The 21,022-nt window shown below is 60.8% G+C and overlaps 1 protein-coding gene across 2 annotated transcripts in view; it reads left to right on the top strand.

Annotated features, from left to right (window-relative positions):
- Positions 1-19,369, top strand: part of CCDC187 (coiled-coil domain containing 187) — a 45,888-nt gene extending 26,519 nt beyond the window's left edge. Inside the window, exons 11-27 of one of the 2 annotated variants that reach the window (XM_081590652.1) lie at positions 127-179; positions 524-637; positions 882-1,003; positions 1,091-1,182; positions 4,538-4,623; positions 5,257-5,444; positions 6,660-6,747; positions 7,885-8,031; positions 8,954-9,114; positions 11,372-11,535; positions 13,139-13,227; positions 13,411-13,489; positions 15,131-15,270; positions 15,599-15,726; positions 16,248-16,378; positions 16,587-18,440; positions 18,733-19,369. In XM_081590652.1, the coding sequence (XP_081446778.1) occupies positions 127-179; positions 524-637; positions 882-1,003; positions 1,091-1,182; positions 4,538-4,623; positions 5,257-5,444; positions 6,660-6,747; positions 7,885-8,031; positions 8,954-9,114; positions 11,372-11,535; positions 13,139-13,227; positions 13,411-13,489; positions 15,131-15,270; positions 15,599-15,726; positions 16,248-16,378; positions 16,587-18,421 (3,617 nt within the window). In that variant the 3' untranslated portion in view covers positions 18,422-18,440; positions 18,733-19,369. Of the gene's footprint in view, positions 1-126; positions 180-523; positions 638-881; positions 1,004-1,090; positions 1,183-4,537; positions 4,624-5,256; positions 5,445-6,659; positions 6,748-7,884; positions 8,032-8,953; positions 9,115-11,371; positions 11,536-13,138; positions 13,228-13,410; positions 13,490-13,790; positions 14,893-15,130; positions 15,271-15,598; positions 15,727-16,247; positions 16,379-16,586; positions 18,441-18,732 lie in introns of those variants that run through there. The other variant, XM_081590653.1, reaches the window with a different exon arrangement.
- The last annotated feature ends 1,653 nt before the right edge of the window (positions 19,370-21,022 follow it).

Here is a 21,022-nt window from a genome sequence, read left to right as displayed (position 1 = left end):
CCTGCCCACCCTCCCTGGATGTGCAGGGAAGGGGTCCTCTCCCAGCACGTGTCCTGCAGGCCCAGCCCAGCACTGAGGCTGAGCGAGGGGAGGCCACCCAGCCACCCCTTCTTGTGGTTTCTGCAGGTCCACTGTCTGACGTCCAGCAGAAGTCGCTGAGCTTCCTGGAGTCCCTGAAGGTGTGTCACCTTTAGGCCGCTTCTGTTTGGGGGTCGACCGGGAACAGCTGTCACCCCCTGAGGCTGAGTGGCAGGGGCCCCAGAGTTGAGAGGGAGGAGGAGAGCCTGGAGCAGGAAGGAAGCCCAGGGCTCTGCCCGGCCGAGGCGGGGAGGCTGTGGCCTGGGGAGCAGGGTGTGGGCTGGACGGAGCGGTCCTCCCGGGGGGAGGCTCTGTAAGGGTCCCGTCCTTGGAGGTGACACCGCCTGCCCTCTGAGGCGCGGGCCTTCCCAGGGAGTGGTGGGGGGGCAGGGGCAGCAGGCGGGGGCCCCGGGGAGTCCTGAGGCTTGTCCTCTCCTCCCTGCAGCTGGACCGGTGGGAGCGGGGGCAGGCACTGGCCCTCCTTCGGCGGCAGGCGGAGCTGGAGGTCCGGGAGACGCAGAAGGCCCTGGGGGAGCTGCTCTCCAGACCCACGCTGGAGGTCAGCCAGCCGGCCCACCCACTGTGGCCCGGCCGAGCCTGTGGGAGGCTGGTGGGGAGCGTGGGTCAGGTCAGCCCGGGGAGGGAGCCGTGGATCCCGCCCAGGCCGAGGGCCTGCGAGTGCAGCTGCCCGCAGAGGCTGGAGGGTAGGCTCTGAGGTCGGAGACTCGCGCGGCCTTGGGCTCCTCCCTGGGACCCCGCCTGGTCCACCCTCCACAACACACGCTGCCTTCCTGTCCTCCCAGTGGCTGAGGGAGGAGCACTCGACCCAGGCCAGGCCAGGGACAGCCTTGGAACTGGAGCAGCCGCAGGCGCGTGTGGACCTGGAGCCTAGGACCTCTCGGAGCGCCGCGGCGGCCAGACCCAGGTGTGGCCCCCCTCCCAACGTACAATGGGGCCGAGTGGGGGTCTCAGGCCACGTGGGTCACGTCTGCAGCCTTTTCTCACCTGGCAGCTCACACATACTCCCAGGCCGAGACGTGGCCGCGCTTCCCCCAAGTCCCCAGGACGGAAAGAAGAGTTGGGCGGACGCGTCAGCTCACCCGGGTAAGTGGTCTCAGAACTGACCCGCCAGCCACCGGATAGCACAGCTCGCGCCCCGGTGGGCCCCGATGGGGCGGCGGGGTCAGGTGCCCAACAGAGGGGCCCGGGAGGGGACGATCCGCCCACGGCCTCACGGGGCGGGTGGGACTGGGATTTGAAAGTGTTCCAGTCGTCATGTATGGGTGTGAGAGTTGGGCTATAAAGAAAGCTGAGCGCTGAAGAATTGATGCTTCTGAACTGTGGTGTCGGAGAAGGCTCTTGAGAGTCCCTTGGACTGCAAGGAGATCCAACCAGTCCATCCTAAAGGAAGTCAGTCCTGAATATTCATTGGAAGGACCGATGCTGAAGCTGAAACTCCAATACTTTGGCCACCTGATGCAAAGAGCTGACTCATTGGAAAAGACCCTGATGCTGGGAAAGATTGAAGGCGGGAGGAGAAGGGGATGACAGAGGATGAGATGGTTGGATGGCATCACCGACTTGATGGACGAGTTTGAGAAAGCTCCGGGAGTTGGATGGACAGGGAGGCCTGGCGTGCTGTGGTCCATGGGGTCGCAAAGAGTCGGACACGACTGAGCGACTGAACTGAACTGAACTGACAGATGCCACAAGCCCGTGGTTGACCATCGAGCATCGCTGCCTCTTGCTCGTTACGGCAAGCAGGGAGCCAGTGAGCCAGTTAGTAGATGCACCACCCCCACCCACCCAAACCTGGGTGCAGTGAGCCCAGATTACAACAAGAAAGCTTTCGGTTCGATGCCTAGCGAAACAGCCCAACAGCACGGGCCGTGGCCCAAGTAAGGAGGCGTGGTGGGTGGGTCGTCCAGCCCTGTCTATCCTGCTTGGGCAGATCTTCAGGGTGACCGTCACCTTCCCGCTGAAATCCTGAAAACAGCCCATCTCTGTCCCTTGGGGAACAGGGAAGCCCACACTCTTCCCAGGTCTGCCAATATACCCACCTCAGTCCCTCTGAGCAGTCATTCCTTGAGGCCTCTCCGGTGCTGGCTCCGTGAATATCCAATTGGATACTGGATCCTGTGTTGGCAAATAGAGTTCCCTGTGTGCAGACTGCAGGGACAGCCCAGCACAACGTCCGGGAGTTTGAGCTGCGGCTGGGTTGGTGGGGGCAGACTGAGCGTGCTTCCTGGTGGCATGTGACAGACTTGTCTGCTCCTGTGATGGACTTGTGGTTTACTTTCCACATGGTCAGTTCAGTCACTCAGTCATGTCCGACTCTTTTCGACCCCATGGACTGCAGCACGCCAGGCCCCCCTGTCCATCACCAACTCCCAGAGTTTACTCAGTCTCATGTCCATTGAGTCGGTGATGCCATCCAACCATCTCATCCTCTGTCGTCCCCTTCTCCTCCTGCCTTCAATCTTTCCCAGCATCAGAGTCTTTTCAAATGCATCAGCTCTTCGCATCAGGTGGCCAAAGGATTGTAGTTTCAGCCTCAGCATCAGTCCTTCCAATGAACACCCAGGACTGATCTCCTTTAGGATGGACTGGTTGGATCTCCTTGCAGTCCAAGGGACTCTCAAGAGTCTTCTCCAACACCACAGTTCAGAAGCATCAATTCTTCGGTGCTCAGCTTTCTTCACCGTCCAACTCTCACATCCATATATGACTACTGGAAAAACCACAGCTTTGACTAGACGGACCCGAGCCCAACTATGTAGAGATGTGGGTCTATCTTCGTGGATGTTCCGTGAGCTCTTGAAAAGAAACCCTGGTGTTGAGGACATCACTGTTTAGGATTATCGTGTGTTCTTGGTGGACCGACCCCTTTAAAACTCTGCCCTCACGGGTCAGCCCTCTGTCCCCAGCAACCCACTCTGCTCCACGGCCTGCTGTGTCTGATCCAGCCACTCCCGCTTCCCCACAGCTAGCATCAGATGGTCCAGCTGGTCTGTCCTTTCCATCCTCCCACTTGTAATGGATGTGTGTTTTCATATTTCAAGTGTGTTTCTTGGAGGCAGCCTGTAGGTGGATCTTGCTCTTTTGTCTTATTATACAATCCAGCAATCTCTGCCTTTCACCTGGAGTGCTTAGCTATTTCCATTTAACAGAATTATCATTATTGTTAGAGTTTTTAAAGATTTTTTTTTATGTGGGCCATTTTTTAAAGTCTATTGAATTTGTTGCAATATTGTTTCTCCTTTGTTTTTGGAGTTTTGGTCACAAAGGCATGTGGGATCTTAGTTCCCCAACCAGGGATCGAAATCGCATGCCCTGCTTGGAAGGAAAAGTCTTTTTTGGTTGTTCTGTTTTGTTTCTTTCTCTTCTTTTCTGGTTTAGTTTTTTTTTTTTTTTTTTTTTTGGAAGGCAAAATCTTAACCACTGGACCGCCAGGGAAGTCCCAATGTTGTTAGGTTTTGAATCGATCATCCTGCTATTTTCTTTTGTCTCAACTGTCCTTTTTTCCTGCCTTCTTTTGGGTCAAACAAGTATTTTTTTATCATTCAATTTTCTCTCTGTTGTTGGCTTATGAGCTGTAACTGACTTTAGTGGTTGATTTAGGATTTACAATGATACCTGTGGTGTATCTTCACGTGACAGTCCACTGGCTCACCCAGAGTAGGAGGCCCTTACAGCTCTCCATTTCTTCTTTTCTGGACTTTAGGCTATGGTAGTCATGCACTTTATTTTATAACTCCACAATATAGTTATTTTTTTAAAACATTCAACACACTTTTAAAATTTTTATATTTATGTATATATACATACATACAGATGTATGAATACTCATATGTGTATATATGTATGTATGTATACATCAGTTCAGTTCAGTTGCTCAATCGCGTCTGACTCTTTGCGACCCCACGGACTGCAGCACGCCAAGCTTCCCTGTCCATCACCAACTCCTGGAGCTTGCTCAAACTCAGGTCCATTGAGTCGGTGATGCCATCCAACCATCTCATCCTATGTTGTCCCCTTCTCCTCCCGCCTTCAATCTTTTCCAGCGTCAGGGTCTTTAACAATGAGTTGGTTCTTCTCATCAGGTGGCCAAAGTATTGGAGTTTCAGCTTCAGCATCAGTCCTCCCAATGAATATTCAGGACTAATTTTTGCATTTTCTTCTCTGATTAAATTTATTCTTTGATTAAAGTCTTGTTTAGGTAAAGGCAGGTCAAGAACGTGTCTGGGATTGGGGTGTGGAGCGGGGGGAAAGAACCATGCAGTCCTGCCCCGTTTCATGGCCTCTTGAAGATTTGGCTGAAGCTGTGTGTCTGGGGGGAGGTGCTCTGTGGCGGTGGTGGTAGATTAAGTTGCTCAGACACCCTAGCTCAGTGAAGACTTCCTGTAAAAAAGGCCCCTGGACCCTTATATGACCAGCCATGCCTGTTTTTTGTCCTCAGAGCCCGTGCAGGAAGGGAGACCAGCCCAGCCCCCCTCCCAGCTGCCCCCAGCCAGGCTCTACCCCTGGGAGGAATGCAGGTTCCAGGTACAGAACCCCGGGGAAGGGGCTCACAAGTGGGCCCCAGGGGAGGCACTGGCAGGGGGTAGGGGACCCAGTTCTTTGTCCCTGGGGACCCACCTCTCCACAGCCTGCACCCAGGGGGCCTCTGCTGCAGGTCCTGTGCAGAGGGAGGCTCTCCCTGCCATGGGTACCACCCACCCTTCCAGCTTGCATCTGCTCTAGCCCCTTCCTCAGGGCTAGAATATCTCAGGGAGGGGGGCCCAGTCCTTCCTAACCCATCCAGAACACAAACAGGTGGTCAGCTTGAGCACAGGGCCAACATGACAAGGACCCCACGCTGCCTTCTTGGGTGCCACCAGTTGGGAGGAGGATAGTAACGTGTCCCAGGGAAGAGGGGCAGGACATGGAGAACAATGGGGCGGCCAGTCCGGGAAGGCTCCCTGGAGGCGGCGGCCTCCTCCCCGGGGAGTTGGGTGCTGCTCCCACTCGGAGATACTCAGTGGTGGTGACATGGCCCCGTTGGCCTGCCCCACCCCAGGGGAGCCAGACGAGGCCCTGGAGGGAGGCGGCAGCCTCCTCCCCGGGGAGTTGGGTGCTGCTCCCACTCGGAGATACTCAGTGGTGGTGACATGGCCCCGTCGGCCTGCCCCACCCCAGGGGAGCCAGACGAGGCCCTGGAGCGCGGCGCCGGTACCCTTCAGCCGCTTCACGATCCAGATGCTGGAGCAGAGCCTGCGGGAAGAGGACCTGCGCGCTCGGCACCAGGCCGCGCTGCTGCGCCTGCGCGAGAAGGCCCTGGAGGAGAAGACTCGCGCCGAGCTGGCCTTGCTGGAGCATCAGCGAGGGTGAGCGCATGCGCGCCGTGCAGCTCCGCCCCGCCCCCACTTGGTACCCTCAGGGCAGAGTGCTACTTCCTAGGGTAATGGGCGTTTGGAGAAAGTTTGATGTGACCGAAAGTACCAAAAGGTGAATACAGTGGCATTAAAACCTCCCCTAGCCCCACGTCTGCGAGATATCTCTGCCCGTTTCCCAGGCTGTCTTGGCAGGTCTTGTTAAGGGAGATACACACATATCTATTTAAACAGCATTTGGAATAGACTAGTCCATTCTAAAGGAAATCAGTCCTGAATATTCATTGGAAGGACTGATGCTGAAGCTGAAACTCCAATCCTTTGGCCACGTGATGTGAAGAACTGACTCACTGGAAAAGACCCTGATGCTGGGAAAGATTGAAGGTTGGAGGAGAAGGGGGTGACAGAGGATGAGATGGTTGGATGGCATCACCGACTTGATGGACGAGTTTGAGCAAGCTCAGGGAGTTGGTGATGGACAGGGAGGCCTGGCGTGCTGCAGTCCACGGGGTCGCAAAGAGTCAGACATGACTGAGCAACTGAACTGACACGCTATTATAACTTGAGTTTTCGTTTAAAAATCAAGAAACCCTCTCCCTGTCCCTGCGTGAGCGCTACGACACCCAGCGCACCCAACGCAGAGACAACAGTCCCCTTAGCCAGCCCCTCTAACTGGACCTCTGGGGTGTCTCCAGCTCTGTGTCCTGAGTCGTGAACATCCCAGAGATGAATTCCTTCAGGTAAATTTCTGGAAGTGGAATTAATGTCAATGAGGACACATTTTTTACAGCTTCTTGTTATTCCCATATTGGTCTCTGAATGGCTCATTCCAGTTAAGATCACTGGCGGTTTACAGTCATGCCAGGCTGGGGGTCTTCTATTCCATGATGACTCCCACCTCCCCAAAAGGACCCACTGGCTGGGCTGGGGTGCCAGCATGGGAGATATGCTGTCCTCCCTTCCTCTCTCAGGCCCAGAGGTGGGTCATGAGGGGATGGGAAGAGTGACAGTGTGGGCTGGGGCCGTTGGATCCTTCAGGGCTCCCCCGCCTGCCCACGCATGGCCATCTCCTCCCGATGGCCCTGCCATGGGAACCGGGCATACCAGGTCCACCTGGATGGCTCAGGCTGGCCAGGACTGCGGTTTTCCACACCCACGGGCAGACCCCAAGGTCAGCAGTCAATCCAGTCAACCCATCTCCTCTGCCAGGTATCTGAACAGCATTGGCAGCTACGCAGCGCTGGTGGCCTTGGCGGAGAAGCAGCACCAGGCCCTCAGCCACCTTGAGCAGGAGCTGGTAAGGGCGGGCTCCTGGCGGGCTGACCCCAAGGGGCTCCTGCTGCCCTCCTGGGGCTGGGAACGTGAGCACCCGCACCACAGAACTCCTGGGTGCTCGGCACCCTCCAGGGCTGCTCAGGGCTGCATGGGGAGCATCCAGAGCTGGTGGCGGCTGCGTGGTGCTCTGACCCCTGCAGCCTCTGTACAGCAGCTGGGCCTCTCTGAGCCTCATTACGGGAAAACTGCAGCCGTGTGTGTTTCCATGGGGTTGTTGGAGGGCTTAGCCCAGCTAGCACTGACCCCCGATCTCAGAGGGGACTTTCAGCTTCTCTGAGAGCAGTTTCCTCATCTGGGGTCTGGGGCCACTGTGCTGGTGTCCTTCTGTTTTGGTCTCCAGACACCCCTGTATGGGGTGTGGGAGCTGGTGGTCCCTCTCTTCATCTGGATGAAGAAACTGAGGCTGGGGGCTGGGGCTGGTCTTGCCTGGGGACCCTCAGCTGCGAAGGGAGGGGTGGTGGTGGACTTGACCTCCATCCTAGAGGACCTGGGTGGACCAGGGAGGTGGGGTGGCAGGTGTGGGGCTTTCCAGGCAAAAGAGAGGAGGCCAGGGAACCATGAGGAAGAAATGGAAGGGTTCCAGTTATCAAATGAGGCAGGGTCCCTTGCTGTGGGTGGAGACATCGGTGGATTCTGGGTTGGGGCCCTGACCACTGCGGGGAGGGACCCAGCTCGCCGAGCCTCAGTTTCCTCCTCTGACCTGGAAAGGCTGTCGCCTCCCCTGGGGGGGCGCGGTCCCAGCAAGGTGGTCCTGCCAAAGGGTGGCCATCAGAGACGCAGCAGGAGACGGGGGACATTCAGGGACAGAGCCCAGGACCTGGCGAGAGGGAGGGTGGTGGGGACTGGCAGGGGCACGGCCAGCCTGTGCCAGCCTTGCTTGGAGGTGCCCAAGGAATGAGCACTGCAACTTCCCTCCTGCCTCCCACCGGAGCCCACTGATGGCCAAAACCAAGGGGGGAAGGCCAAAGTGCGGGGTGTGGAGGGGATCTCCTGACTGAGCAGGATGAGAAGGGCAGGGACATCTGAGGGGCCAGGGGCCCTCAGCGCCAGATCCGCCCCGCCCTGTCTCCGGGTGCCGACATGTGCTCCTCTGGTTCAGAGGGGCATCCGGCACCTACGGACCCTTCAGCTGTCCTCCCACCGAGAGAGGAAGCTGCTCCTGCAGCAGCAGAAGGACATCGTCTCCGTGCAGAGGTCTGTGGCCCTCTTGCAGCAAGAGCTTCAGGCTGGGACCCTGCTGCCTCAGGTGGGCGTTCTCACCTGGCCTGGGGGTTTGGCTCATGGCCAGAAACACTGCTCACTGGCTGCTTCCTGGGCACATGCAAATCCTGTGTAAAACACCCATGACCCAGGGTGGGAAGGGATTTGGAAGGGTCAGTTGGGGGGGCAGCTGCTGCGGGGGCCAAGGGGGTTTCCTGGACTAGGCTGCCTGGCTGGGCCTGGAGGAGGAACCAGACTCCCCGGCTGGGCCTGGAGGAGGAACCAGACACCCCGGGGTTGGAAAGTGCTCTGGCCCGGAGGTGGGGAGCTTAGTGAGCAGGAGGGTGAGGGTTGGGGCAGTGTGGAGGGGGCTGGCGGGGCCGGTGGGGGTGAGGCAGGAAGGAGAGAGTGGCCCCGGCCCCTTAGAGAGGTCAGCCCCTCGGGAGCTGAGTGGCGGTGTGTCCTTGCTCCTGCAGCCTGTCCCCACCATCACAGGGAAGAGGCGGTGAGGACACGGTCGGGCGCCTGTCCCCAGGCCAAGCATCTCTCCCACTGGTTGGGGATGGTGACTGTCTCACCGGGCGGGAGGTGGAGGGTGGTAGGCTGGGTTCTGTGGAGCAGCTGGGGTAGTTTAGCAGTTGCCCTGTGGGATGACCACCAGTCATCCCAGGCCAGCCTGCAGGAGAGGGGGCCCAGGGCTGCCGGATTCCACAGCCCCCACCTCTGTGGGTTCCAGCCCGGTGACGCGGGCAGCCTCAGGCAAGGGCCTCCCCAGCTCTGGGCCTCATGTCTGCACCTGTCGGGACTGTTAGCAACAGACCGTGGGACTCCTGCAGGTTGAGGACCCCTGTTTCAGCCAGCCTGCTGCCTCCTCATGGGAGCAAGCTGCCCGCCGGGCCGCTGCCTGAAGCCGCCCCCGCTTTTCCTAAGAGGAGACGGACCAGCTCGCCCTGTGCTGTTTCTCTTAGAGTTCCAGCCCCGAAGTCAAGGCCACGCGGGAGGAGGGCCTGGAGACCAGCCAGCAGCCAGAGGGGCCGGCCCAGGGCTCCTCACACCCGCCGACTCTGCACCAGCCTGGCAGCCCCCTCGGCCAGTGCCCGCAGAGGAGCGAGAGCCCGCCAGTCCCGCAGTGAGTCGTCACAGGTGCCCCTGGCCCTGGTTCTTGCCATTAAAAGCCTTGCCTGCTGGGTGGCCCTGGTGTCACAGCCGCTGGGCCTGCGCACCTGGCCACAAGGGGGAGGGGCGGGGATGCTGGGGGACTGGGAGGGGGCTCCTGCCCCACCGGCTGGCCCACGGGGCTGGAGGCTGAGGCCAGAACATCCCTGGCCCGCTGGGAGAAGCACAGGGATTCCGGCTCATTCCCAGCTGGGCCGCTGTGTCCTCCCCTCTTGTCTGCTGAATGAGGACGGGGTGCCACCACCCCCAGGGCTGCTGTGGGGTGCAGTGACACAGGGCAGGTGGACCCACCTGGCCTGAGGACAGTGGGTGGTGTGTGCGTGGGACCCCTTAGCTGCTGGGCACCCCCTTTTGAGGCTGGCGTGGGCTGTTCCCCCGGCAGGGGTGGCTTGGCCTTTTCTGAAAGCCTGGATGCGGGGCCACTGGCTTCAGCTTGCAGCCGAAGGCCCCCAGGGCCGAGTCATCTGGGGCAGGGGGCAGAGTCCAGGCTGTGGGTGGGAGCGGGGCCGCTTTATTCCCATCAAGAGTGTCCTGATGACCCCACCCTGGGACCCCTCCTTCTCTTCCGTCTTCATTAAAATGGCCCTTGAGAGCCCACGAGGCCCCCTTTCCTCCTAGCGAGCTCCCAGCTCCTCCCCCTGAGGGCTGGCCACCCACCAGACTCTAACCTGAGCGCCTCCCACCCAAAGCCGCAACCTAGGGGGTGAGGCTGCAGAGGTGACCCCCACCCTGGGAAGGGGCTGGCCCCTCACGAGTGGCCTTCTCAGGACCCCTGCCTGCCCTTGGGGACACCACTGCTGTCCAGCGGCCCCTTCCAGCAGCGGGGCACATTTTCACACCTCTCCCAGGAAAGGGAGTCATCGCACACTCGGCCCCGGGCCCGAGGTCCACTCTGGGCCCTCTGAGAGCGTTTTTCACGCACTGATCTGTAGTTCACATGGCTACTGATCGCCCAGCCCAGGAATCTCTGACAGGCTTCCTGGCTGACCGGACCCTCTTGGTACCAGGAGTTTGTTTATGGCACTGGGGCTGGCTGCTCGCCCCGAGGGTTGGGGGTCCGTCCTGGAGTCGAGGTCCTGGGGGGCACGTGGCTCCTCATCACACCAGTGATGCAAGTCAGAAACCAGAGAAGAGCTGTGTGTCTGCGAGAGAGGCTTCAGAGGCCTGGAACTTCCCCAGGAGGTCCTGCCACGTGGAGGGGCCGCTTTGTACTTTCATTCCCTCAAGAGAGGCTCAGCGGAGCTCTGAGCTGCTCAGGGCCGGGGCGCAGCCCTGATCCAGGGCCTGTGGGGGCCCTCGCTGCTCTGGCTGGGGGCTCCGGGCTGAGACCCCGTGTGCAGTGGGGAGGGCTGGGGGAGGGACGGTACGTCTTTAAGGAGGCAGGGGGTGGGGCCTCCTATTCTGGTTCAGTTCGGCTGGCCGGGTTCTGGGTTCTCGGCCGGGCGTCCCTGTCCTCTGCATCCTTGCTCCAGGGCTGGCTGGGCCCTGCATCTGGACACACTGGTGCAGACAGGTGCCTGCTACTTCCTGCCCTGCAGGTCAGAACTCCAGCCGCCGAGACGTCTCCTCCTTCGGAAGCCCGAGACCCGGTTTCTCGGCTGAGATGGCCCTCTGACCCCGCTCCCCAGTCCACATCCTGCCATGGGTGTCAGTCCCGGGGAGGGGGACGCTCAGGGCCACCCTGGGGGAGCAGCAGGCTGTGCTCAGTTGCAGCGAGTGCCTGGGAAGGAAGGGAACAGAAGGAACGCCCTGCTGCACCTGAGAGCGGGGGAATGTTCTAGAACAATGACCTTAAACCCAGAAGGAACCAGGAAACCTGGCAGTCCTGTTCCCAGCCCCTCACCTTGGGGCTGCGATGGGGGTGCTTTTCCTGCCATCTGTGTGCCTGGAGCGCAGGTGGGACCAGCTGGCACGTTGAGCGTTGCCCTCGGGCTGGGGGGGTCCTGAGGGAACAGGGACACAGACAGAGTCCCTCCCCGCATGTCCCCTGCCTCCCCCAGCAGTGGCCCCATTTAGGGGTGCAGGCCCTGCTCGAGAAGCTGCTGGGCAGGGAGGGCCAGGGCCCGTCTTCCTTCACCCAGTGCTGACTGCTTGGCCACTGAACGCAGCGGTCCCCTGGATGTGAGGTGGAATGTTCTGGTCAGGGCTGGCCACCTGGGAGTGGGGGGCAGCCGGGGTGAGCCGTCACACCACCCTGCACTGCCTTGCAGCCTACTCAGCGAGCCGCAGGATGGGACACCCTCTCCGGCAGCTCCGGCTGCGGACGGTCACCCGCAGCCTCCGAGGCTGGCGTGGGACGAGGTCACAGCCGCAGCGGCCGGCCAACCTGATGCCGGAGGCCAACCCACGGAGAGCCACGGCCGCACGGGCCAAGGTGAGCAGGTGGGGCGGCAGTGGTGGCAGCTGAGGACAGACGCCACCCCCTCGGGGGCCCCGGCAACTCATGCCCGCTTCGGACTTGGGGTTGCCTCAGGGTTGGACAGACCTGCGTCTTGCTGGGCCTGGCCGGAGCTGTGTGCTGGGGGCGACCCGGCCTCCCTGTCCCTGTGTCTAGGTGCTCAGGAGAGCCACCTGAGCATGCACCTCGGCCAACCTTTCCAGATGGTGGGGGCTGGCCGGGGTAGGAGAGGCCGCCCAGACTGGCTGCTCTTCCTCCTGGTGATGTGACTACTCAGAGCAGCTGGCCGGGCTGCGGACGGTTGCCAGGCTGGTCCCCAGAACCTCAGACCTGCCCGAGAACACCCCAGAACATGCTGCCCGACTGAGTCCAGATGTTCGTGATGCTGCCTCCACCAAGGGTGGGAGGAGGGGTCTGCCAGCCCTGCCCCGGGCTCAGGGCTGAGCAGGCCCCTTTGGGTCACTCAGGCCTCCAGGCAGGGGACCTTTCCAGACAGGGAGCTGGATGTGCCCCCAGGCTGTCCCCATCTCCTGCGCTGTACCCCCCCAGCCCCCAGACACCCCGGGGAGCCCCTAGGGCAGCTGGTGTGGCCCCCCACCTGGCAGGGTGCCCCATCTGGCTCCTCCCCCGCCCCTCTGTTCAGTGAGGGGCCTGTGCCCTGACAAATTACGCAACATTGGTGGCTTAAAAGGACAGAAACTTCCTGTCTCTCAGTTCTGGAGGCCACAAGCCTGAAATACAGGTGTAGGCAGAAGGCGCTCCCCCATCTTTTCCAGCTTCCCGGGGCCTCCAGGCATCCTTGGCTTGTGACATGTCTGCATCTGCAAAGACCCTAGTTTCACATAAGGGTTTGCAGGCGCTGAGGGTTAAGACTTGGACCTGCCTCTTAGAGGGACAGCCTGCCCTCCACCCTGTCCCCTCAAAAGCCCCGTGACTGAAAGCCCTGCTCTTAGCAAAAACCGCATCCCTGCTGACACAGGTTTGCGGGTTCCTCAGCACTCTCCAGGCAGCGACACTAATGTAGAGGAGGTTCTGTAAGCAGACAAGAGGGGGCGTGGCAGGGGGCGAATTGCAGAGGGGCTCTGAGACCCTGCTCACTGAGCTCCTCCGGCCCCCCAGGGCCACCCTGGGGAAACCTCAGGGTGGCCCTGGAACACAGTCTGGGAAGCACAGGAAGGAGTGCTGAGGGGCCTGTGCAAACAGACCCGCTGGGCAAGCAAAGGAAAGGAAGGTGAGGAGGGGTTAGGAGTGTGGCACTGGGGTCCCAGGGACACAGTGGGGCCTGGGTGTCTGTGGGACTGGTCCCTAAAGACGGAGGGGCAGGAGGACTGGAGCGTCTGTGAGACCCTTCCTGGGGGACCAGCTCTGCTTGCTCTGCAGGCCCGGGGGCTCCCCCACGCTCTGGAGGGCTCTCCACAGGTTCTGGGGCTCTCCTCAAGTACTGAGGTTTCTCCCCAGGTTCTGGAGGCTTCCCTCGAGTACTGAGGGCTCTCCCCAAGTTCTTGGGCGCCCCCCAGCTCTGGAGGGCTCTGCCTGAGGCTGGTGGAAGCCACAGTGTACGGGTTTGTATGTCTTTTAGAGCGAAGGGGGCAGCCTGGTGTCCCTCTGCCGGGCCTTCTGCGGGCGACCTCCCTGGACACAGGATGGCCACCAGGCCCAGCCTTTCCTGTACGCACACCCCCAGAAAGCCCTTTCACCTGTTTGCCCACTTGGGGGGACCCTCCCCTGTTCTGCCAACCTGCGCCTGATCTTGGTGGGGCCCCAGGCTCAGTTCCTGTCCTGATGGGTGGTCCTCAGTGCCCTCCCCGCGAGTGCCTCCTGCAGGACGGCTGTCTCCCACCCCCCTTGTAGGCGCAGGCAGGCGACGACGTGGAGGGGAGCCTTCCTGCTGCTCAGATCTGGCTCCTGCCGGTGAAGGAGCCGCCCCCAGGTAAGTCCTCCCACGCGTGAGCCTTCCAGAAGCTCCCCCAACTCAGTGTGTCCCCCCCAAGGCGGTGCCAGCCCCCAGACAAGGACAGGGAGGCCCGGGGGAGACCACCCGAAGCCTGGCCTTCTCTGTGCCTCTTGGGGTGACGTGGCCCCTTTTCTGCTGAAAGGGGAAACCATAGCCCGCTCTGTTTATTGTAGTCCCAACCTGGTTTATCTGGTCCAGACCTTTAGTGACATGGGGACCGGCGTGCCGAAAGGGTCTTCTTAGCTAAAGAGAGCTTTTTGCATGCACCGATTCCCAGGGTGGAGCAGACTCATTCACAGCTCTGGGGAGCCCCAGTGGTATGTTGGGGACAGCAGGCTGGACAGCCCAGGATGGGCGTCCCGGGGCCCCGCCTTGTCTCAATGCCCAGGTGCCACCTCGGAGCTCACCTCTCAGGCCTGAGTCCACGCCTCGGTCTCAGAAGCCCCTCTCAACAGCCACCCTCGGGAGCAGCAGAGAGGTTGTTCAGACCAGCCAGTGTGTGTGCCTGGGGGCTCCCTGCGGTCTGGCCTGGGAGAGCGTCCTCAGGACAGATCAGGGCGGATGGGAGGGTGCTGGAACCGCTCCGGGGCATCGGACTGCCTGGAGAGCTCGTGGCGGGGGTCCAGGGCTGGCGCTGACCCTGTCTGACCTGGCACTGAGCCTGCCCAGGCTTCCTGGGTGACGCCCTGTCATAGTCCTTCGGCTTGACCCACAGCACCTTGCCCTTGCAGCTGCCCAGCGGCTCAGTGGTAAAAAATCCACCTGCCAAGCAGGAGACGCAAGTTTAATCTCTGGGTCGGGAAGATCCCCTGGAGTAGGAAATGGCAACCCACTCCAGTGTTCTTGCCTGGGAAATCCCATGGACAAAGGAGCCTGGCGGGCTACAGTCCATGGGGTCGCAAAGAGTCAGACACTACTGAGTGACTAAACAGCAACAACAAGCTTGGCCTTCACTGTGGGAGCAAAAGCGAGGCGTTCCCTTTGTCCTTCCTCCCTTGGTGGAGGTTCCACAAACGGAAGCTTTAGCCAAAGAGCTCTGGTCCCCTCGGGCCTGTGGCCTTGGGACCGACATGCACCCCCGGGCCTTGCTGTCCCTGCCGGGTCCCAGGGCAGAGTGAAGGTGTAGGAAGATGGTAAGTCCCTGGGACTTCTTGGCAGAGACCCCACTGCAGCCCCCCGCCCCCACTTCGCCAACCTTGCAGCTGTACGTTGGTGACCTTGACATGTCCCCACACCTCCTCCCTCCCTCCCTCCCCCGGCCCAGCCCCCCGGCCCAGCCCCCGAAGAGTGGACCCCGAGGAAAAGAGCAGCTGTGCAGACAGTCTGCAATCTCCTCCCAAAAACCAACATAAAGAGGGATTTTAAATCTACATTGTAAATGCTGTCTCTAAAGTTTTTCCTGAGTCTTCACATCCATTAGCTATCCAACAAGAGGGTAATTTTAGGAGTAGCTAACCACGTATTTTTCTGTCCTCACTCTAACCACACACAAGCAGGTGTGCTGGCTGTTTGGACGCTAAAGCTGTGTGCACGTGGCTTCAGCGTTCCGGAACCCTGTGCCCCCTGCGTGCTCTGCCTTCTGTGCCCGTCAGTGCTGATTGTCTCTGTGCCCCCTAGGAGACCCCCAGACCAGCCCCAGCCCCCGGCCGGTGGAGGAAAAGGCCCCGGCTCTGACTGGAAGCCCAGCATCAAGCTTCCAAGGCCAGAGTCGACCCTCCCTGAGCGCAGGGCGTCCCCACGGCCCCCAGGAAGCCCGTGTGAGTCTGGGCCTGGCCCTGTGCTCTCTGCGGGCCGGGCGGGGGCCCTCTTGTGTGGCTTTGGTGTGGGGCCACCTCGTCCATCAGATGCAGGTTGTTGACGGGTGGGACCTCTGAGCCTTCTCAGGGGAATCTTGTCTGTTGACAGGTCTTCAGAGCCCACTGGGAGGAGAGACATCTGATGGGTGGGTCTTCGTGGCCCGCTCTGGGGGACGGCCTTTGTTCCTTACTGGGGTCACAAGAACACAGGGGCTCTGTCCACAGCTAAGGGACATGGCCTGTTGTCCAGCAGAGGCGGCCCCACCCTGACCGTGGCGTTTCTCCAAAGTGTTTCCAGCAGGTGGCTGAAAGCGGCGGGAGTCCAGCAGGGACGGAACCGGGGCTGGACTTTGCTGGCAGCCCCGTGGAGGGGGCTGCCGCCATGGAGGCTGCTCAGAGCTGCTCAGGGGAGGAGAGGTGTGGGGGGCCTGGAGGGCAGCTAGGGTGGGGGGCGGGCCTGGGGCCTGGAGACAGTTTGGCCTGAGCATCCTGCTCTCTTTCTGGGCAGGGATACTCACCCCCTCTTGGTGCCCTTCATGCTGGGCTGGGGCCGCTATGCACCCCAGTCTACCCGCGTGCCCTCTTGAGTCTGACCCCCTCTTAGGAAACAAAGACGCCCCCTGGTATGTCGGCCCAGGATACTGGGTGGGGGCAGCTGTAAGGGTCCTTCAAGGGAGCGCTGCCTCCATCTCTCTGATGGTGACTGCCAGCTGCCAGAACCAGGGGGGACTGAGGCCAGAAGCCCCTGAAGACAGACCGCCCTGGGGGAGCGCTGGTCTCTGACAGTCACTTCCCCTGCAGGACAGACAGCTGGCAGGCAGGTGTTTTAAGCATCTGCAATGGCTGAAGGCCCCCTGCGGAGACTCTGGGCCCGAGGGGGGAGGCTGGAAGATGGGGCTCCTCTGGGGGCACCCCAAGACTTCACGCTGTGCTTGCAGGGTAGAGACCTGTCGGCAGGAGAACCCCCACGTCCCTTTCTCCTGCCCAGAAGCTGCCCCGCCGACCATGTCTCCAGGTGATGCCCCCACCCCTTCAAGGGCTCCCCTCTTGCGTGAGGACCAGTCCCCAGGTAATGGACCAGCTCTCCAGTCAGAGCCAGCCCACTCCTACAGCCCCTGCCCTCCCCACCGCCTGGGCACTGTGTCTCCGCCTGGGGTCTTCTGCTTTTGATCCACCGGCTTAGAGGCTGGGATGTGGGCTGTATCCTTGCCAGGGTTGGTGGAACGTCCTCAGCGTAAAGGTGGTGACATTGCCCCTAAACTCTCCCTTCTCTGCAGCAGCTTCAGCAGCTGAGGTCGCGGCACCCCCAGCCCCGCACGAGGGCAGTCCCCCGGCCCGGCTCACGGCCGGTTGGGACCTGGGCCCCGAGTCCGCTCCCAGCACCTGCTCAGGGGCGTCTTCTCCACGGTCCACTGCTGCCTCCTCGGGGAGCCTCCCGTCCTGCCCTTCTCTCCAGGAGTTTCAGAAAGCATCGGCCATCCTGGTCCAGCTTTCTGAGAGCCCCACCTCCCTCTCAGATGGGGAAGCCGGGGACACTCTGGACACAGACTTCAGCTGGGCTGGGGGGCTCCACCAGGGCGGAGGGCCGGAGACCTGGGAGGGGCTGGAGGGCACCGAGGCCCTTTCCAGGCGCGGCTCTGGCACTGGCGCGGGTGGCCTGGCTCCAGCAGGAGGTCTCCCCATCGCCCAGTCTCTGCGGTCGGGGGCGGAGTGGTCCGAGTTGTCCAGCGAGGTCTGGGACGGGGAGAGCCCATGGGACCCTGGCGCCGGTGCCGGGCCAGCCCCAGGGCGCTGCTCGCCCGTGGGACGCAGGGCATCCCACTTGGAATGGGCTGGGGTGCCCCTTGCCCTGCCTCCCTTCTTGGGCCCAGGGGAGGGGCGGGAAGATTCTGGAACCAGTGGGAGCCCGACCAGTGGATCAGACACAGGCAAAGCCCAGCGGAGGTCCCGGGAGGCTGCAGGAGCGAGGCTCCCATCCCAAACCTCTTCCCCAGGTGATTTACACTTGACCCTTTCCTCCCTCTCCGGGACCTCGGCCTCTGAGTTTGGAAAAAGAGGAGAGACAGGGCCTCCGCAGGCCTCAGGTGGCTGCCCAGAGGGGCTCTGGGGTGCTCATCCAAATCCATCCACTGATGGGAAACCTCTGCGGACCTCCTCTGAGCCTGAGGTCCTCTTGATGCCAGGGGCTCCTCCTGGGGACCCGGGTGGGCAGGCAGCCCAGACAGCTGAGAGCTGGGCCGCTGGGCATGGGGGGAGCAGAGCACCCCCCATCCTGGAGGAAGCCTGCACTCTGCTGGCCGGCGGCGTCTTACCTGAAACCCTGACCCAGGTGGACGAGGCGCTGTCCCACAGCAGCTTTGACCTCCTGTCCTCCACCCAGAGGGACGCTCACCTCCCTCCTCTGCCCCCCATCCTCCCAGCGGACGGGGAGGCCGACCCTGCCAGCCCCCACTCAGAAGACTTCCCTACCCCGCCCGAAGATGCTGTGTGTCCTGGGGGCTCGCTGGACAGCCCAGGGGAAGACACCTCCCTCATTATGGGAGACTGGTCCTCCTTATCTGGGGAGGGTCTGTCTGAGTTACCGTCCCCGGGGCCCCAGGAGGAGGCCGGGCTCTGCCTCAGGGTGGCGGGACAGGGCAGAAGCCTTGGGGGAGAAGTGGGTGAATCAGGTTCTGTTGGGAGGGACCAGGCCATGGACAGCTGGTTGTCTGAACCGGTCAGCTTGGGGTCTCCCTTGTGTGAGGGAGCGGGGGATGCCCCGGGGTGGCTCCCAGTGCTGTCAGCGCAGCCCCCAACCCTGCCCAGAGTGGCCTGTGTGTCTGTGGGGAGTCTCGCGGCTGGGGACCCAGGGCTGCCTGGCTCTGGGCAAGGGGACTCTGCTCCGGCTCTGGGCACCAGACCACACGCTGCCCTCCCGGGCGTGGAGAGAGCCGAGGTGGCAGACCTGCTGTCCGCCCAGCTCAGCAGAAGGATCCTGAGGGACACCCTGGCTGTGCTCTCGGAGGCAGCCCCAGCAGTCAGCCTGGCGACAGAGGGGCCTGCGGGGGCCAGCTGTGTCACACGGGCTCACACGGCGGCCACCGGGCAGTCGTGGGGAAGACTGGACTTCTGAGAAGATGGGGCGGCGGCATGTGAGCTCCTGCACAAGGCGCTCCTGCAGGGATGGCCTCCCAGGTGGCCAGACTCAGCACCAGACTCAGGCGGGCGTCCAGAAAGTTGGTGCTGAGTCAAGCATGAAGAGGGGTTCCCGTGGGAAGGAAGTGGGGAGAGGCTGAGACGGGAGGATGGGGCGAGACCGCAGGGACACAGGTCTCGGTAGACTGGGCAGGGCAGTCCTTGGGCCACCTCAGGGTGAGACCAGGGCAGCTGACCTTCAGGCGTTGAAGGACAGGCCACTGCAGCACTGACCTCTCCCCGCAGCAGCCGCCCCACAAGCTGCTGATGGGCTCTGAGGGGTCCCTGCGGCCCCCTCCTCCCCTCCAGCCGTGCGAAAGCGCTATCACCTAGGCACAGGCCGGTTGAGCCCGCCCCCTGCATCCTGTCGCCAGTTCCTCGAGCGTTGTCTGCAGCCACAGTGAGGCCCCGCGCCCCACCTCCTTCAGGACGAGCAGAAAGCTGCACCACGTGCGCGCGTGTGTGCACGCGCACGTGTGTGTGTGTGTGTGTGTGTGTGTTGGTTCTAATGCGAGAGCACCTCTGAGCTGGTGCTCCAGGGAATTCACTGGAAACCAATGCAATGTCTTCCCAATGCCCCTGCTCTGTCCCTGTTCTCATGGGGCTGTCTCATTTCAATATTGTCAATCTCTCTCTCCTGGACTGTTGTCATCTGTGCACTTGGAGGAAAAGTAGCTTTTCAATGAGCCCAACAATCAGATCTTTCATAAAAGGAAGCAGGGACTTCCCTGGTGGTCCAGTGGTTAGGGCTCCGTGCTTCCACTACTAGTGGGGCGGGGGGGGGGGCGGGGGTGCTGTGTGGGTTAAATCTCTGGTCTGGGGACTAAGATCCCACATATCACACAGTGTGGCTGAAAATTAAATAAATAAAAGGAAGCAGCTTTCAGATCGGCTTCTAAACTTCTGACGTGGTTAGGATTTCTTGAGATAAGGCTCACTTACACTGTGCTTGATCTCAGAAGTTACTCTCCATGTCCTGCAGCAGTCTCGCTCCGCGTCTGTCATCTAAACTGCCCATCAGTTATCCGTACGGGCTTCCCAGGTGGCTCTGGTGATAAAGAATCTGCCTGCCACTGCAGGAAATGCAGGAGACCCAGGTTCAATCCCTGGAAGATCCCCTGGAAGAGGGCATGGCAACCCACTCCAGCATTCCTGCCTGAGAGATCCCATGGTCAGAGGAGCCTGTCAAGCTACAGTCCATGGGGTCAGAAAGAGTCAGACATGACTAACCACGCACACGTCACTTATCTACCTATCATCTATTTATCTCTTGTCCATCTGTCATTTATATCATTTATCAATCGTCTACCTACATCAACTATAGCATCCGTCCAGCCACTTCCAGTTCTCAAATTGGAAAATATCTGCTTGACAGGGAGTCCAGAATCAAGCAACTGGCATGTTGGCCTAAGGGACATCGATGTCCTGGTGCCGGTCCAGGATATGACCCCTGTGAGGTCCTGGGAAGTCGGCCGTCAATTCAGAATGACAGGAACCCCTCTCCTGCAGCCCTCACTCCCCTTTAGGGGAGGGACTCATTCACTTACCATTTGTAGACCCGGGGGAAGAGACCCAGACTTTCCAACACTTGTCGTTTAGAGTGGGAGGCGTCTGCAGAGCTGGCCTGGCAAAGCCCCCAGGTGCTGCCTCTCAGACCCCGCAGAACCCCTGCAGGCCAAGGCAGGAGCCGCCTGCCGTCCTCACCAGGCTCCAGCCTCTGGGGCAGCCACTCCGAGGGACCAGCTCCCCGGCCCAGCCTGCATCACACCCCAGCTCATGCAGGACAGGATCACAGTCCCAGGGAGCGGCAGTCACGACAATCCATGTCGACTTGACGCCCGATCTTCCCAAGCCCGCCTGAGAACACAGAAGAGGTTTGGGCCCATTGGGGGAAAACGTGTGTGAATTCTCCGTGTACACAATTTCGGAACAAATTTTGAGCTACAGCTTTCTTATTGATTTCCCTCTAGTTTTCTGAGCAAATTAGTCTGTAATTTTTAATTTTTTTTCTATTTATTGCTGACCCTTTCGGATTTATGAGACCGTGTGAGAGGAATTATGTATTTTACACACATCACGTTCAGTCATAAATCTCCCACATCGAAACCCGGCAGATATGCCTCAGATTCGATAGTCTTGGGTCTGGCCGCTGCGGGCGGGGGCTGATAGCTGGGCACCAGGCATGGCCACGCCCGCAGCTGGACTCAGGGCCTCCCGGGTGCCCAGCAGGCTCGTGTGTCCCTGGCGTCACTTTGTGGCCCCGTGGCCCCTTGCCCTTGAAGGGAGTCTGGTCCAGGAGGACTCATATGAAGACCCTGGCCTTCGCCTTCCCATGAGAGCTGGATCCAGGGAGCTTGGGGTTACCCAGTGACCGGCCGGAGGAGGAAGACTGTCCACTGAAGCTGTCAGATGTGCTTAATCTCCGCCGACGTTACGTGTGTGGAGCTGAGGGCTGTGGCATTCAGATATATTGACCCGAAGCAAGACTTCAATTTCAAGATTGCTCCCTCCAAGGTCTCACTGTGCTCGCCTTGGCTCC

Source organism: Giraffa tippelskirchi, chromosome 4 (assembly GCF_054371585.1).
Source record: "Giraffa tippelskirchi isolate mGirTip1 chromosome 4, T2T-mGirTip1v1.2.pri, whole genome shotgun sequence".
Lineage (NCBI taxonomy): Eukaryota > Metazoa > Chordata > Mammalia > Artiodactyla > Giraffidae > Giraffa > Giraffa tippelskirchi.
This window is presented reverse-complemented; position numbering and strand designations above follow the sequence as displayed.